Source organism: Pyrgilauda ruficollis, unplaced genomic scaffold (genome assembly GCF_017590135.1).
Source record: "Pyrgilauda ruficollis isolate IOZ18807 unplaced genomic scaffold, ASM1759013v1 scaffold21, whole genome shotgun sequence".
NCBI classification, from domain to species: Eukaryota; Metazoa; Chordata; class Aves; order Passeriformes; family Passeridae; genus Pyrgilauda; species Pyrgilauda ruficollis.
In genome coordinates, this window is record NW_024520318.1 from 8,942,877 (window position 1) to 8,959,813 (window position 16,937).

General features: G+C 43.9%; 1 protein-coding gene across 2 annotated transcripts in view; it reads right to left on the bottom strand.

Moving 5' to 3' along the window:
* Positions 1 to 16,937, bottom strand: part of DIS3L2 (DIS3 like 3'-5' exoribonuclease 2) — a 181,360-nt gene that overhangs the window by 103,768 nt on the left and 60,655 nt on the right. For both annotated transcript variants that reach the window (XM_041467906.1, XM_041467905.1), the window contains exons 8-9: positions 7,502 to 7,608; positions 6,068 to 6,315 (exon numbers count right to left, since the gene is read on the bottom strand). In XM_041467906.1, the coding sequence (XP_041323840.1) occupies positions 6,068 to 6,315; positions 7,502 to 7,608 (355 nt within the window). The remainder of the gene's footprint in view (positions 1 to 6,067; positions 6,316 to 7,501; positions 7,609 to 16,937) is intronic.

Sequence of the window (16,937 nt, forward strand, 5' to 3'; positions counted from 1 at the left end):
GGCACACAACACACCCACAGATCATCTTTCCAACCATTTTCCAGGCTCCTTCCAGGACCTCAGCATTCCCAGTCACTTGTTCCTCCTCTCAAGGCTAAGCAGAAGCCTCTGAACCCAGAGCTAACTGGAGAGGGGCCAACAATCTAGAAACAAGTCCCAGACAGGGGAAATTGTCCCCCCGCTGCTAACAGTGCTTGATGAAGTACTCTGCACACATGTGGATGAGGTTGCTGCTCTATTGTGCTTAGAGAAAGTTTCCATCTGCTCCAGTGCAAACCCCAGCATGGATCTGTCCAACAGCTCTGATGTCAAACAAGGCTCAGCTCTGGACACTGTGCAAAGGAGGACTCCAAAGGAGTGAGATATCTGTTCCCCCTCCAGCTGATTACAAATATCCCGTGAAAACCCATGTCACAGGGTGGCTCCCCCTGTCCCCTTTCTCACTTTTAGAGTGCTCTACAGTACACAGAGTTAAATTACTTTTTATTTTTTTAATATACTGCCATTAGGCCAATGCACATTACAGTCAATAGAGATAATGTTCCTGACCCAAGAAGATTACAACTGAAATTAAGGTGGATCCATCAAAATATGACACAAAAGAGAGGGGTAATAACACAGCACAAAAACTGCCACTCTAATAAGTGTTTTTCCACTGCATAAAATACACAATCATTATATTGATCCTTCTGCTTTAATTCCAATGAGTGAGAACAGACACTAATTACTTTCCTAAATTGGGGCCAAAACAGTGCACTTGTTATTTGGACAAGCAAGATGGTCTCAAAGTTTCAAAGGTGCCATAAATCCACAGAACAAACCCCAAACTCTCAGCACAAGCGAGCCCATCTTCTTTATGGGAGCAAAACTCTTTCTTCACAACGGGAAGGGCTGTGTAATAAACCTGTCACATTGTGTAATATGCTGGAAAGGATTGTTCACTTCATAGTGTGGTAAATTGTAGAGTTCACATCGTCTAGCTTTAAAATAAAAATGAAAACAAGGATAAAAGATATTTCCCTTTATTGTTTCAATTTTATGTACAAACTGTATGGCAGAAATACGTGCGCATTTGGCATCGTGGCTGAATTCTCTGTTCCTGCAGCTGGGTCCCAGTCTAATCCTTATTTTAATGTAAATAAATGAGGCATCAGTTTTATCTCCCTCTCTCTCAGCAGTAACAATAAAACAGAGAAATCACCACTTCATTTCCAACGTCTGGTGCAGAGCTGGGACTGAGCAAGGATGAGCCTGTGGGTCTACAGACCCACCAGCACTGCCAAGGATGGGAAAAACAAAACAGGAAAAGAGAGGACACATTGCCCTACCCAGCAGAAATGTCAAGAACTTGACTCTTAGCTGTCCCTTCTCCTGACAGGACAGATCTGGGAAGTGCACCGGGAGGGCGGCTGGACATCTACAGGACAAGCCACGGAAAGCACCTCTGAATGCCAGAGTGCTTTCCAGCTCACTCTTGAAACCCATGTTCCTCTTGATCCGTTTACTGAAATTAGATTACGAACCATAAGGGGTTTACCCAGAGGTTTGATATAGGACTAATATTTTTTTAATAGTAATTAACATTTGATTTACAGTGTTCCAGGGAACATTTCCCAAGTACCTTGAAATAAAAAGTGTATAACTGACTTTAATTGGGGCCATGTTACAGTCACACAGGCATGATGACTTGCATCAGAGCAAAATCTGACAGGACAGCATGTGATCAAAGGTAATGCATATAGGATCACCAATGGCCCTGGAGTAACAGCCAGGCTGCAAAATCATTCCTGGGGCTCCACGGCCACCAAGGGTAACAGGAATAGTTCAAGAGGCTTATAAACAACCAGGGGCAGCGGGCCCAGCAGTACTCAGACGTGCACTCCCGGGAGTCACGGCGTCTGTGACACCCTGGGCTTGCGTGCATCTCTTTTTTTTTTTTTAAATGTCAAAAGGTAAAAAAGAGTTACAATGGTTACAGACGTAAACATTTCTTTTCTGTGACGCTGATGAGGGAGCATTACTGTGAATTCCTTGAATACCCTTGGATTGATGTCAGACATGGTGGTAGTGTGCACTGACTGGAGCATGCCATGGTTGGGGCAGAACAGGCTATTTCTCTAAATCAGCCATAGCTGCAAGATTGCTGAACTCACCAGAATCTAACCTGCCATGGATGTGCGCCTGGGGCAGAGCCACCCTCAAGCTGCCATCCTCTCTCTCATGGTGACACTCATCATTCAGCCACCCATCTCTAGGAGAGATTTGACATCTCTCCACTCCACTCCAACTCCACTGAGCTGAAACTGGCCTGTGTGTTCAAAGGTTACATGATAAGAACTCTCCAAAAAGACACAGCAGGATTACATAAGGCTTGTTTCCTTTGAAAAGCCAGGCAGGCTCCCACATTGGAGTGAATAACTTCCATTGGGAACGTAACACCCTTGCTCAGTTTCTCCTGGAGCAGATTTATCCAGTCATCCTACATGGAGGGTTTCTTTCAGCAGCAGCAGAACATTCCACATATAAGCCACCAGTCCCTAAGAAGACTTGTACAGAAGAGGTGACAACAAAGAAGCCCCACTGGGTGCTCCCACTGTCAGGGCCTGGAGCTCAGACAGAGCTGCAGAGGCTTGAGGAAGCCTCAGGTGCCAGTGGAGACATGAGAGGGCTGCAGGGCTGAGCATCAGAGGGACAGAGAGCTGTGCCATGGAGCCGCAGTGCTCGAGAGCACAGCCCAGCCCTGCTCCCCATCACGGAGCTGCCTTCCTCCAGCTGCCAGGCCACGTCCCGGCAGAGCGCAGGAGCAGCGTGGTGCTCCCACCATGGATGGGGCTGCCCGACAAGGTGATTGTTGTGCCAAGGGAACACAGCTTTACTGAGGGACACTCCCATCTGCAAGAAGGTGGTTTTTTTTCAACAGAACTACACTGCTCTGTTGAGAGGATTGGACCTTCCCTTGCGCCTTACACTGAACTACCCAAGGTATCTACCAAGGTTATTTCCCCTCACACAAAGTACACTTTTAAATTAAAAAAAATCAACAGAATAAAATGACAGAGATGAAAAGAATTCCAGCCACTCAAGTGGCTTTGGAAACAGCAGCAAGTGAAATAACACCCTGCAACATTTCATTTTATTGCAAAAGCTGGAACAAATCATGTCACCTTGACAGACCAATATCTAAGACCCCGAGCTAGAATGGTCACAAGCCCAATGTGACACAGAGGAAGCTGGTGATTCCATGCTTTTCTATTAGTTGTTTTTTTCATATAGTTTCATCCATCATCACATGTGGGGACAAAAAAATTCCACCTTAACTATCTGCAAAAGTGCAGAGACATCTGGACTAATACTCCAAACAGCCCTGGACTCCAACACTGAAAATAGTCCCCAGAAAATAACGGTACACAGCAATACTTGCAATATTGCCCCAGAAAAGGAGAATGTTTTGCAGCTAATTTGCTTTACCTGTTACGTGAAGCAGGTACCATTATATAGCATTTCACTGCCAAGGTAAAATCACTTCACATGCAGGAGGAGCACAGCAGCTCAACTCAGGGCACAGCCAGCATGACCTGGAGCCATGAGTTCCTCTTCACTCCTTCCCAGCACAGTCGGGGTGACAGGGTGGCCTTCGGAGGGGACACTGTCACGCTGGTGACCACCAGGTGGCAATCATGACACAGAAACGCACCCCCCTCCCCAAGGGACCTCCAGGGACTCTCAGATTGCCCCTGTGCAGGTGACCACCCTGGGTGGCCAATGCCACCATCAAACTCTTGGCAGGGGCATGTCACTTCTCCACCCACACATGGTCACTGTAAAGACCAATCTGTGTCATTAACTGTTCTTGGGAACCTGGCACTGAAATTCCCAATGGAAAAGGAAAGCTGAGGAAGGTGCATGACCAGTCTGGGAGGGTTCAGCTGCAGGATGGAGAGTACCTAGAAACACCCAAGGCATCCAGAGGACATGACTGCCAGCCCTGGAGGGAGTTTCCCTTGTCACACTTCCAGCAGACAGTGCAGGGCGATGACCAACACGCTCTCTGTCCAGACACCTTCAAAACCATGGTGGTGCTGCCAAAGGCATAGCAGGAACTTTGTGGGCAGAAGTAAGAGGTGCACAAAAAAGTTCACAAAACAAAGCATGTAAACAGCTGCAGATCACCTGCTTTTCTCTCCTTCAGGGGGGCCATGACCAGCAACACAACTCATTATAAACAAGGCAACATGGCTTATAAATGAGCTTATAAACGAGCCCAAAAGTAAACAGAAGCCTTTGGGACCTTCAAGAGGTTTCCTTGTCTTTCAGTATTTAAACAAGCATTATTTATGGCTGAAAACAAAAGGGGTCACCCAAGGTTTTATGCTCCCATCTCCACAAGGCTCTTACTGAAGAGCAACCAATTCCTAGAGGAAACTACTATGTATGAACACAATCATGGACATTTTCTTTCCTCACAACACCCTATACATCTTGGAAACTATCAAACCAGACAGATGAGAATATCCAATACTGTCAGAAGTACAGACTAAAGACACACACATTAGCCAATAAAAAATATATTATCCAACCTCCTAATTTCCCCTCTTTCTGCTGAAAAGGGGGTTTGTTCATGACCAGAAGCCAAGCAGTACAATCACCCTCCAGACTTTTCTCAGTTGGAGTCAAAGAAGACAAAGCAAATCTCTGCCAGTAAGAAACTTATTCTCAGTGAAGTTCACAGTGCAGCCAGACCCAAGTTAAGTGGGGCTCAAAGGGAGGCCACTGCAGTTCATGCACTGCAGTTTATTTAGGAAATACTGAGTGACTTCATGGCTCATGTGGCTCTCAAGGAGCACACATGAAACTTGCTATTACTGGCCACACAAATCAGCTACAACTGATAAACTCTGTGAAAGGGGGACTTGAGCTTAGTTGACTTTTAGTTCTAGGGCTGATAGATCTGTGCCATCACACTTATTCTTAAAAAAAGTTTTCTCTAAGTTTTAAGCTTTACCAGCAATTTGAGCTGAGGATTCCCAAACCTGCAGTGCTGATACTGTACATCAGCTGTGCTACCCCATCAGAACTGCTTTGCAAGGGGAAGAGAAAACTGGACTTTATGAACAACTCCCACTACTGCACACGCTCGAGATTACATCCAGATGCACCTGTAAAATCTGACCACAGCATGGCCACAGAGTTATCTACTCTGTATTACCAACTAAACCAAGACTACTAAGTATTCCCAAAATAACTGAATAGATTGACCAACATCCTCCATTTCTTACTGAGACCATTCAATAGAAACAGCGTGGCCACTCCAGGTGGGAGTTTGGCACCCCACAGCGGTTCCAAAGAAAAAAGTGAAAATGCTGAAAACCACTGTCTTCTTCATGGAGAGGCAAAATAAACTTGCAATCTGGATCCAGCCCAGCATAGGCCATTTGTGTAGCACTGGCTTAAAATTTCCTTCTTCACAGCACTGCCAGCAATTTGAACTCTGGACAGCGATGACTTTACAGTGCCTGATGAAATACACAGAGTGCAACACCCTTCTCACATGCTTCAGGAGGGAATGAATCTTCTCCTGATTTCTACTATTCCTGCTTGAACCAATGCAACTTTAAAACCACAAAAATCTGTGACTTTTTTCTAATTCTTACCAGCAAAGGCGTAAAAACTAAAGATGAGCCTCACAGCCACTGATCTTCCCCTGGCAGAAGGGAAATGTCTGCACACTGTGTACTACTCTTCCACACAGGGAGGAAAGACAGGAAGGCTGCCAGCAGCCCATGGTGCTTGTGCTGGTCAGGCTGAGCACGTGTGTTCCCCCTAGACCATGCACTCATCAATGCTGTGAATGCACCAGCACTGAAGCAAGCACTCGAAGAACTTAACATTTATGAGATTAACTAGTGATGAGCTATCCTTCATCCCAACATAATTTATCCACCACAGGGACACAAGACAAGCAGCTTGTTAACAGATTTCTGCTTCTACTGTTTGTAACAAATTAGGTGAAAACAAAAATTCCAACTAGAAATGTCAGTCATCTCTACTTCTGATGGCAGCCACATACCCTGATGCAAAGTTGCTGTCTTCTTTCCAGTCCACGATGCGACAGATGAAGAGCATCTGTGAATAGGCCTCAGGCTTGGTCACAAAGTCTGGAGGGCAATCAGCCAAGGGCACATAGACCCTGGGCACCCTGTGGTCCACAGGTGAGAACATGGCACACCTCTTGAAGAGTTCACTGTTCCTGTCAGCCAGAAGTTTGATGAAACCTGTAGCTGCTCGAGAATGCTTCTTTTCCAAAATATACACCACCTGGGAGAGGCAACAGTTCCTACAATTAATACCTTCAGAGAAACTTACTTTATTTAGCAGAATAAGGATACCCAAAGGCTCAGAAGAGTATCTGGAAAAGTCACAAGGTCTATATCTTGTTTTCCCTGTATGTGTGTGTGCATTTTTTAACTGAGTACCTATTTACAATGTATTTTCATTGCCATCTTGCTCATGGCTATAGAAGAGCTAAGTGCTTTCCAAGTGCTAGTTCTCTACAGCAATTTTCTTGATTACAGAACAAAACCAGACAAGAAGCAGATGCTTCCAAATGCAGGGAATTAGCCACAAAATACAAGCAACTCCTGTAAAATCTTTCATTTGTATTCTCGGCCTGTGATTTCAACAGTCAGCACAGAACAGGCCAGTCCAAAAACGGTGCCGCTGGCAGATCCAATGCTAACCACAGGAAAGGATGTGCTGTTGGGAATTTGGCAGTTCTCTCCTTCTCTCTGTGCTTTCTGAAGTTAGGGGTTATTTTACCTTTATACAAGATGGCTTTGAAAAGAATAATAAATTACAATATCACTAAATAATTGTTCCAGAGAGGTGTTCATCCAGGCTATATTTTTGTAGACCATAATAAATCACTGGATAACAGAAACATTATAGCCAGTTTCCTAAGCTTATACAGAAGAGTCCTTCCAGAAGGTTTCAGGGGCTGCACCTCTGCACAATTCTGAGTGCTGGAATTGCCACACTGGATGAGACCAGTGCAGCCCAGCCAACAACAGGACCAGAATCAGAGGCTGCGAGGGAAAGCACAAGACGTGGAAGAGACCTGACCCAGTCTGACCCAGCAGCCCTTTTCTGCTCTCTTAACATTCAGAGATTGACTCAAATCTTGAATCAACAGTACTAGCAGCCTTTCCAAAGTCTGTAAGAATTAATTCTGACAACTTTGGATATCCTGATACTCATATTAGTATCCAATCTTTTTCCTGAATCTTGCTAAGTAATTTTGCATGACAAACAAAGGGAATTTAACCTAGGAAAATCGGTAAAAATAACAAGTCACTTGATTTTTATCAGATCAGACAATTACTCTCTCTGAAATGGAGAATGAGACTCAAAGATCAACAGACAGAGGCTACAGGGAGGCCAGGGCTGGTCTCCTTCAGCCTTTGGGAGCACACACGTGCTTACTTGTCACTCTCCATGGATTTACCTTGGCTGTCCTTTGAAGAAACTCATCTGGGAGGAGCCTGGGATCACTGACCTTGGGTCCATCATCTTGCTTTGGTCTGTGCACACAAGTGACCCCAGCAGCCTTCCCTGCATCAAACACACAGGACAGTTACTGTAGCACATTTCCATGACAAATTTGTCTCGGGCCTTTGCTCTAAAGTACAATACAATATGAACGTGGTAGACTTATTTGAAAGGAAAAGGATCTCTTAGGTGTTAGAACTGCCAAGCATGAAGTAATAATTATTTCTCTGGATTACAACAGACAGCAGATACATGTTCACTTACCATGCAGATGTGCTGAAAAACAACAAAAATCAAAATAAGCCCCAACTCTGTAAGTAGGACTATAACAGTCACAACAGACAAAGTGGTAGAAAACAAGTTTATTAAATACTAAGGGCTAAGAATTTTGTGGCATTTCTTAGTTGGAGTCATTAACATTACATAAGCAGTCCTTTCCTACATACATTCATCAGATATTTAATTTCAATTTCCTTTAAAAACATTATGCAGGGTTATAAAATGTGTGTTTATCTTTGAAACTGAAATCATATCTACTAAGATGACCCTCTTCAGCTGTGGATCACGTTTATGAAAAGCCTTACAGAAGTAATCACTACATATGACCAAGAGGTTCCTTCCTCCAAGATCTCTGGACCAGATACTGACAATATTAAAATTGAAAATTTCTAGTTTGAAATTTTCAAATACTCAGGTATGTGAGTTTGGGAGCATCTGCTACAGATGGCTGGCATTTAATGTTTACAAACATCCAAAGTGATCTTTGCTATGGAGAAGGCTGGCACTGGGCTAGTCTTGAGCTGCATCCCTGCTGAGAGCCTCTGGTTACTGCTCTGCCAGAATTTTTGGGATGGAAGCATCCATGTGCTCTTGTCTGGAGGGCTCAAGGGAAATGGCTGACTTTTTCATTTGTATGGTAATCACATCCATTTTGAGCACATGTGCTAAAATCAGGCCTAGAGTGTTCAAAAGAAATCTTGCTTTCCTAAAGAGAGACCATGGCACTGACTGCAAGTTTCAAGGGACGTAGCTGTCATTGCTTCCCTTAGAAGACACGAGATAAAGCAACATTTTGCTGAAGTCTGTGCTGCAGGAGGCCAACAGCAGTCACCCATGTGAGAAAGGCTGCAGAAGCTGTGCGGTGACACGCAGAGCCTGGTCCCCAGCTGAGGCCTGCCTGTCCCACAGAGCCCCAGCACGGCGGCTGGTGACATGACGGACGGAGGGGCGGCTGCAGCGGAGCAGCGCCGGTGGCGGGCTGGTGCTCAGGAAGGGGGACAGTGGGACAGCAGCTTCCCCAAGGGCTTGGCTGTGCCCCACCATCACCAGGGCACGTTCACAGATGGCTGTGTCCCCACGGAGGGACACTGCACTGCCTCCAGGCAGTGTTACCCCAGCAGTCGCTTGACAGTGATGGCTTTGCTCTAATGACAAACTCTGATTCTCATATGCTGCTAATTATCCTCAGCCTTGCCTTCTGATATGCTCTTCCTCTCCCCAGAGATCTTTTTCTGAGTGACTTTACTTTTATTTTATCTTCATTGACTTGCTAGTAATGCTGAGAGGAGAATGAATGCTAGTAATGCTGAGAGGTATTCAGGGGCTTAAATAAAAATCTACTTTTCTTACAAAAGCCCCAATAATAGAAGCAGCAAAACCATTTCTGATTTACTTCTACTGAAATGAACTCAGACTTGCCAAAACCAGCATTACTACAGGATAAAACCACCCAGAGCTTCATGGTGACAAACAAGGTAGGGAAAAAAAAATTGCTTGTAAAATTGTAAGCAGTTAAAAAGTGGGGAATACCAAGGTTACCTGATTTGCTTAGCTCCTCAAAGGTTTCTGCCAGCTAAAGGTCATACCAGGCAATAATTTAGCAAAGAATGAAAGCCAGGAGCCATTTTGTTTTCTTATAAGTTTTCAAGCAATCAGTTTATGGTGTGTCAATCATAAAGACAGCCTGGGCAAAGAACAAAATTATCTGGAACAAAGGGAAACTGGACGGGGCAGAGGACATGGGGAAGTTGGGAGCCTTCCAAAGGTCATGCCTCCAGGCACACCTGCCACAAGCCCAGGGCTTTACTGGAGTGAACTCTCCCCAAGGAACAGCACATGCTGGTGGGAAGAGAAACCAGAACTAAACATGTTTTGGAAAAAAGCAAGAGCTGCATTCACTGCTCTCCCAGCGTAGCAGCACAGCAGCAGTGACTCAAGGTTCAGCAGGCAAGAATGAAAAAAGCACCCGGAGCCATGTGAGGAACATGTCCTTGTTAGCACTGCCTTTTCCACTTATCCTTCCAATGCCCATCTCTCTGAAAAGTCACTTAGAAATTTTCACTGAAGCAGTTTTCTCTGTTAAAAAGAAGCCAGCAGGGATGTCCTGGGGAAGTCACACACACACACATGTAAAAGCACAGGAGCACCAGGATGCAGCTGTCACAGGAGAACACAAAATGGGTGGCTGGGTCTTTCCTGGGCCTGGGCTGGGGCACTGCCCCCCTTCCTGCTGAAGACAAGCCCCATGTGAACCCAGTACAGATATCAGAAAGCACCCAAATTCCCACCATGGCAGACGATAGAACTGGCCTTTTCCTTCATGGCCAGCATCAACCAGGGCCCTTTGGCTGGCTGGAGAGTGTCTTCTTCTGTGGTCTCTCCAACCTCAGCATCCCTCCCAAAAAATCCTCAGATTATGAGAGACTCCAGCAGGCAGAATCTGGGATCTCCAACTACTTCATCAACAGAAAGAAAAAAGGAAGCTAATCCCAGCCATCTACTTCTTACCCCTATTTTTAACCAACTTCAGTATCTTAAATACCATCACAGACATTTACTAAGGGCAAATGCTCCTGAAACAAAGGACAGGGAAGAAGAGACGTGAGGAACTTTGTACTCCTGGAGCTAAGAGATGTAGACTTCCCTATAGCTTGGAGCTCCTCTTTTTGAAGTCAAAATTCTGTTGGTATCAGGGCTACATCTACTGCTTAGGGGTCTACAGCAGCAAAGCATCAGCCATGAGGAATCCCAGTGACAAAACCTTCAGCTCAGAAGGGACAGCTACCCAGATCCAATGCTCACCTGGCTCAATTGTCAAAGTACTGCACAGGAATCTCAGTCACAGCAGCAATAATCTACCACCAGAGCATGATACCCAAGTTCCCTGAATACATCTCTGACAGTCCCTCTCCTTCATTACACATCCTCCTCCCCTTCAGTGGAGCTGAGCACAGAGGGGCTGTAACAGGGCCCCACTAGAGACTGGTGGTCAAGAAGATCTCAGCTGGGAGATAAAAACATCTCCCACAACAGGGCAGAGGCATGGAGGCAATCCTAAAGGAGGGATAACTTGTGAGAGGAGCAGGATTTTTTGCTGGGAAGGTGGGAAGAAACTCCTTGCATTATGCCAAACTAAAAATGAATTATTCTGACCCCTTTACTGCAGTGGTTATCCAATGACCATTCAATATTTCCACCCTAGGCAAAGACATGTTTTCTGAGAAAGATTTACTATGTTAGCTTGGGCAGTACTTCATAAGCTTATCTTACAGTGAAAACACACTTCAGCAACCAGGATCCAGTGAAACTGCATTATAATCTCAGTGTTTTCCTTTCAGCGATTATCTGACAAACCAAAACTGTAATAGTCTTACTTAAAAAAAAATTAGGCACTAGACACAAAAAGCAACTCAAATTAGTTATGTTATTACCAATGAACAGATCCAGGACACTTGGAATCTGCCTCCCTCTGTAAGAGATCCATTTAGGCAGCTTCAATGCACACTTAGATTTGCCTGACAGGCATTCCTAGGTCAAACATTACTTTTTTTTAAAGCCCCCCAAATTTCCTTTTACAAATCAATTACCATCACATTAAAAGGTGGCCAAAGTGGACCAAAACTCATCAGACTAGAATTCTAATTTCTTATGACAGATCCAAAATTATTTTCACTACGTTTGCATTGGTCACTGTGGAAATTTGCAATTCTGTCCAAAAAGAATACAATTAAAGATGCAATATCCACTTGCAAATGAAAATATATCACAGTTTCAGATCTCAAACACAACTTACTGAAAAAAAAATCTCCCTCCCTGAATGGAAAAAGCCACGTTTTTTAAGAAAATACTTCAATGTTTGCTACTTCAACTAGAAAAAAAATGTACTTGAGAAGCTGGGTTACTCTACATGGGAGTATTTAAGAATCCCATCAGAAAATACTGTTCTTCAGTTCAGTGCTCAGATACCAGCAGAGCTGTAAACCTTTCAGTGGCAAAGCCAACAACTTACTAATGAAGCAACAGCACTCAGGTTCTCTGACGTCTGCTTCAAGGAGCAGTTTTCAGGATATTATCTTTTAGTACCAAATACCTGAGTGGTGTAAAACAGACTGATTTATTACAAATATCTCAGGACTGCGTGTCACATGCACAAATGATGTGTTTTTGCAATTCTGTCTATACCAGCACACAACAGACACTAGGAAATGGTACTCCCTTCAATCCAAAAGTGATACATGCGTACCCAGAGATTTGCTCTGGACTACACTATTATGCTACAATCTTAATTTTTAGGGATAACAAGAAGGAAATGTCACTGTTTACAAGAAAGTACAAGGACTCTTCACATTCTGCAGCTGATGGTTTCTTGGCACAGAACAGTTTTTTTCTTCAGAACACAAACCTACCAAAAGGTAGGAAAGAAGGAAAGTGCAGTTCCACTTAGTACCAGGTACTATCCAAAACTGGTATCAATTTTGAACACCCTATAAGTAGGATCACCTAGCAAAGTATCACAGAAAAAGCAGTACTTTGTATTTATACCTCCCCACCCAGAGCTTTCCACTTGTGATGGAGGAAAGACAGATATTTCACTGCGACAAGACTGTTAAGCCAACAGCCTTGGAATTTAACACATGCTGCCTGTCCAAAATCAGCCTAACAGCTCCCATGTGCAATGGAAGAGGGCTCTGGACTAAGGAGCAAAGCAGCCCCAAACCATGCAGCACTCCTGAGCTGTCTCATCGCAGAGCTGTGTGTCTAATGAACAGGACTAACCCCCCTCAGAGATGTTTATTTTTGAATACTCATTTAAGCAAACTCACCCTGCCACAGCTGTTCATGTCTTAACACCTGAGCACGCACACCTGCCTGCCCAAGGGCACGCTGAAGAGAGGACTGGGAGACTCAGATGATTAGCATCAAGATTTTTGGAGATGCACAGGCAGGAAGAGACCCTCAGAGAGGGAGAGGAAAGGCTTAATAACAGATGTGTAGAGCACAGACAAGCACCTGCAGTAGCAGAGGAAAGGCAATGTGAAGAGGTGAGTACAGCTGGCTCCCTCAGACATGCAAGGCAGCCAAGCATGTAATTATTTACTTATATTTAGCCACCTCCACAAGGAGGGATGGAGGAGATGGCAGAAAGATTAGACAAGAATGTCGCTTTTCCTTAGAACCCTCCATGTCTGATCCACAGCACAGACGAACATAACTTTGGGAAGCTGCCCTCCAGCCCAGCAGATCAGATCGTAGCTGTCTCAGTAGCCACAAAACATTGCCACAACCATAGAATGGCTACACAGACCTCCTGGCCCTCTCATGTCCTTGAGTAGCACTCAGTCAGCAGAGGGGTTGGAAGCTTTACTGCAAGAGAATTAAACCTACAAAAAATCAGGTGGTGCTGCAGCCTACAGAAATACACTTCTATTACATTAATGACAAGCAAAATTAAAATGTTGCAAAAAGAATTCCATTGAGTATTTTGCTTATTTACTTAATGTTCTTCCTTCCTGCAGGTGCATTTGTTCCTAAAGTCTGTGTGTCCAATATTACTATTCCATGGAAAATATGTTAGCTGAATGACTCGTAATCTGCTCCATCCTGGAAATCTTGCTGCTAACAATGACCATACTCTGTTTATCTCCACACCCACCATTCACTCTCAGTATCATGCCCTCTCATTCACTTGACCTAAACGTGTAACTCAAAGGAGAAACATAGGTGAAACTCAGGAACATATGGTAATATGCTGAACTTAATCTAATTCCTGTTACCTAATTGCCTAAGTAATTTATTTTTTCCAGTACTTAAGAAGTCATTTAGGGGTCAAGATAACTTACTAGGGAAGAACAGTGTAAGGAACTTTCCCAACATTAACTTCCATTGCAGGCTTTAGCTTTACAACAAAAGAATAACAGGAGCTTTTTCAGCCCATAGCATTTAATCAATGCAACCATAAAGCCCAATTTGTTCAGTACCAGTAGAACACTTTTATTCAGTGTTCTGAAGCTGCTATACTGTTTATTCTGCTAGAAATGTATGCTGTCATTTAAGAAAAGTTATAGCAACAACCAGAAGAGCTAGATCCAGAGACCCACAAACATGAACTTAGGATAAGTTAATACAGAGCTGTCTCGAACAGCTGAAACTGCTCCAGCTTCTCTGCTGGCTTTCCAGGCTTCAGCAGAGTGAAACTGATCCGATTTTTGACAGTTCCACCTCAAGGATTTCTATTAAAAGCCATGTAACTGAGAAGATTTCCTGGTGAGCTTTCGCTCTGCTGTGGCCTAGAAATTTTAAGAGCTATGCAGTGGAGATGATCCATCTCCAGAAGGCTGCAGGCTAGGAAAGAACAGTGAAGCTCCTTAAAAGCACTCAGAGTGAACAGGAGCCTCTGGAGAGGAGGGAGAAGAACACTTGTTCCTTCCAGCAGCCAGGGAAGTTGGTGGACTCCAAATATGCCAGACTTCATGGCTGCTAAACTGAAAGGGTGAGCCTGAGCAGAGCAGAGGTTCAGCACATAATCCAGATTTTTGTCACCATCATTTCATCTACCAGACCTGGCCAAGGAGAGGAATAGCAGTAACTCTCTGAACTCTGCCTGGGCCAATATGAGACACTGGTAACTGCAGGACCCCAGGTGCCAGAGGAAGGCACAAAAGGCAAGTAGGCACCTTGTCAAGCTTAAAAGGAGAGAGAGGACACAAAAGCACTAGAGGGGGACATGGAAGTGCACGAGAAGTGCAGAAGTGCAAAACAGAGACTAAACTCTGCGTTATAAATACATTTTTCTATTTTGCTAGAGAGATCCAAAAACCCTTCTAAGCACTGACCCTAAAACATCACCTGGAGAAAAGAAAGGCTTGATGCCATTATTACACAACCATACAGTGAACTTACCAAACACCACCATTTCAGTTAAGTCAAGCAATCCTGAAATACTCAAAATACAGCCTCCAGTCAGCAGCAATGTGGACACCAAGCAATTTTAGGTTATCACTTCTGATCTTATCAGGACTACTAGAGACTGACAGTCACATTTGACTTGACAGAGATCGACCTCTCCACCTGGTGAATGCTGAACAGACAGGGAGACATGAGCAAATTCTGCAGCAGCTTCCAAATTCTGTTGATCCTACCCATTATCCATTGGTTACTCAGTTCATGTGAGTCTACTCTGCCTGTAAATGAGCTATTTCTGTTCAAACGTCATTACGTCAAGGCAATGATCAAGCTTCAGACGTTCACATATCCGAGCTCTGATTTGCAGCAGGGTAGGTGTAAGTGGAAATCCTGAACAAACACAACTCTGATTGCTGCCAGGGCAGCCAGTCCACCAGCTTGATGACTTCCACCCCCGTGGGAAGCAGGATATTTTGTGTATCTGGTGGAGTAAGATCTCCTGTGAGAAGAGCTGAAAAAAGCCGAGCAAATGAGTTTGACAAGGATAGCTTTTGGCATAGTGACACTGTTTTACAAATTTTATTTGAATATCATTTTGCTAAAGAAGGGCTGAGGCACTTTTAAGAGAACAGCTGCCATTCTCATGAGTACAAGTGGCTGCTACTGTTCAATTGCTGATGTTTCTTTATCAGAGAAATCTGATTCCAATATTTAACAAGAGATAGCTCACATTTGTAGGAAATTCAAGTGATTCACAGTCTGTGTAGGGATACAGTATCATCAACTTTTCTGTACAGAACATTTTGCACTTTTCCCAGGCTGAGAGATACAGTTTCCTTTTTTTATTACATATTGAAATGGAATATAAAGAAAATCCTCCTACTGCAGTGAAAAGTCACAGAAGTAATGTATTCTAGGTCAGCAGTAAGTGATAAAAGTTACACGACCTCTGTTGCAGTGGTCAGTGTGAATGAGGATTAAGAATTACAGACCTGGCAAAGGTCATTTTGACTGACAAATGAGTTCTGTGGACAGTAGTAACACAGGATAAACTGAGGTCTCAAGGTACAACACAGAGGACTTGCATGTCAGTACCAAGCACTACAGGGAATTAATTATTTCTCTGTACACACTGGTGGTGCAGACTACTGCTAGGATGCTATTGCCTTGTTCTTTGCCCACATTTCAGTAGGGTACAGAAATCTCAGAGAGTGTTTGAAGGACATTACTAAGTAAGCTGAGAAACTTTATTCAGGGTGGTCGATCTTACTGTCTTTTTAAGGGAAAAAAAAAAAAAGGCAGAAAGTTTGTTCAGCATATGCAAAGATATTTACACTTTGGAAATACAGCTGAAAATCCAAGCCAAAAGATATTTTCAACTTTGCAAGACCAAATATCAAAGCTTAACATTCAGACAATTTGACTGTGGAACGGGACAATATTGGTCTTTGTGTAGAACCAGGTGCTGGAGAGGAGAATGGCTGTTACTTCCTCAACTAAAGACTTTTTGAAGATGATCTTTAACCCCAACTCTTTGCAAGAAAAGTCCAGATAAGCAGAGCAAACTCATTTGACCAGAACATCTTCTGGCAGAGTGAAACCAATTACGAATTTCTATTTAAATATCCTTGAGCAAAGCAAGACTGACCCACTTTTATGAGCACAAGAAAGTATATGGGCTGAGAATTAGGCTGAATGCAATGGTCTCTTCACTTCCATGGACTTCCCTCTTGCTTATCCCATCCCTTCTGGGGACTCAAGAATAGAAAGGCAGGAAGCAGAGCTCTCATAACAGCAGCACTTAGTGAAGACAGATCCAACATCTGAGTTTAAGCCTGCAGACTTATGCATAATAAAAATTTCTACCAGTTTGCCTTAAGCCCCACAGAGGCACAGGAAATCCAAGGTACAATGACTTCAGGGAAATTCAGTCCCTCAAATCTAGGCCACAATCAGTGTACACAATGTTTCATGCTTCAGAGCTTCTGACAGCAAGGGCCAACCCCAAAATTCTTTGCCCCAGCGTGTAACTGGAGATGGAGAGGGTGACTGTGCTCTGAAGAGGAACAATGCCATGAGAAGGGATGGGACACAGGCCAAGGAAGAAAAGACATCAAAACAGTCTGCACTCCCAGAGTGCTCTTATTCAAATGACACGTCTACTTTTATTCTTCATGGTTCATTCTGACCATGGGCATCAGAACAAATGA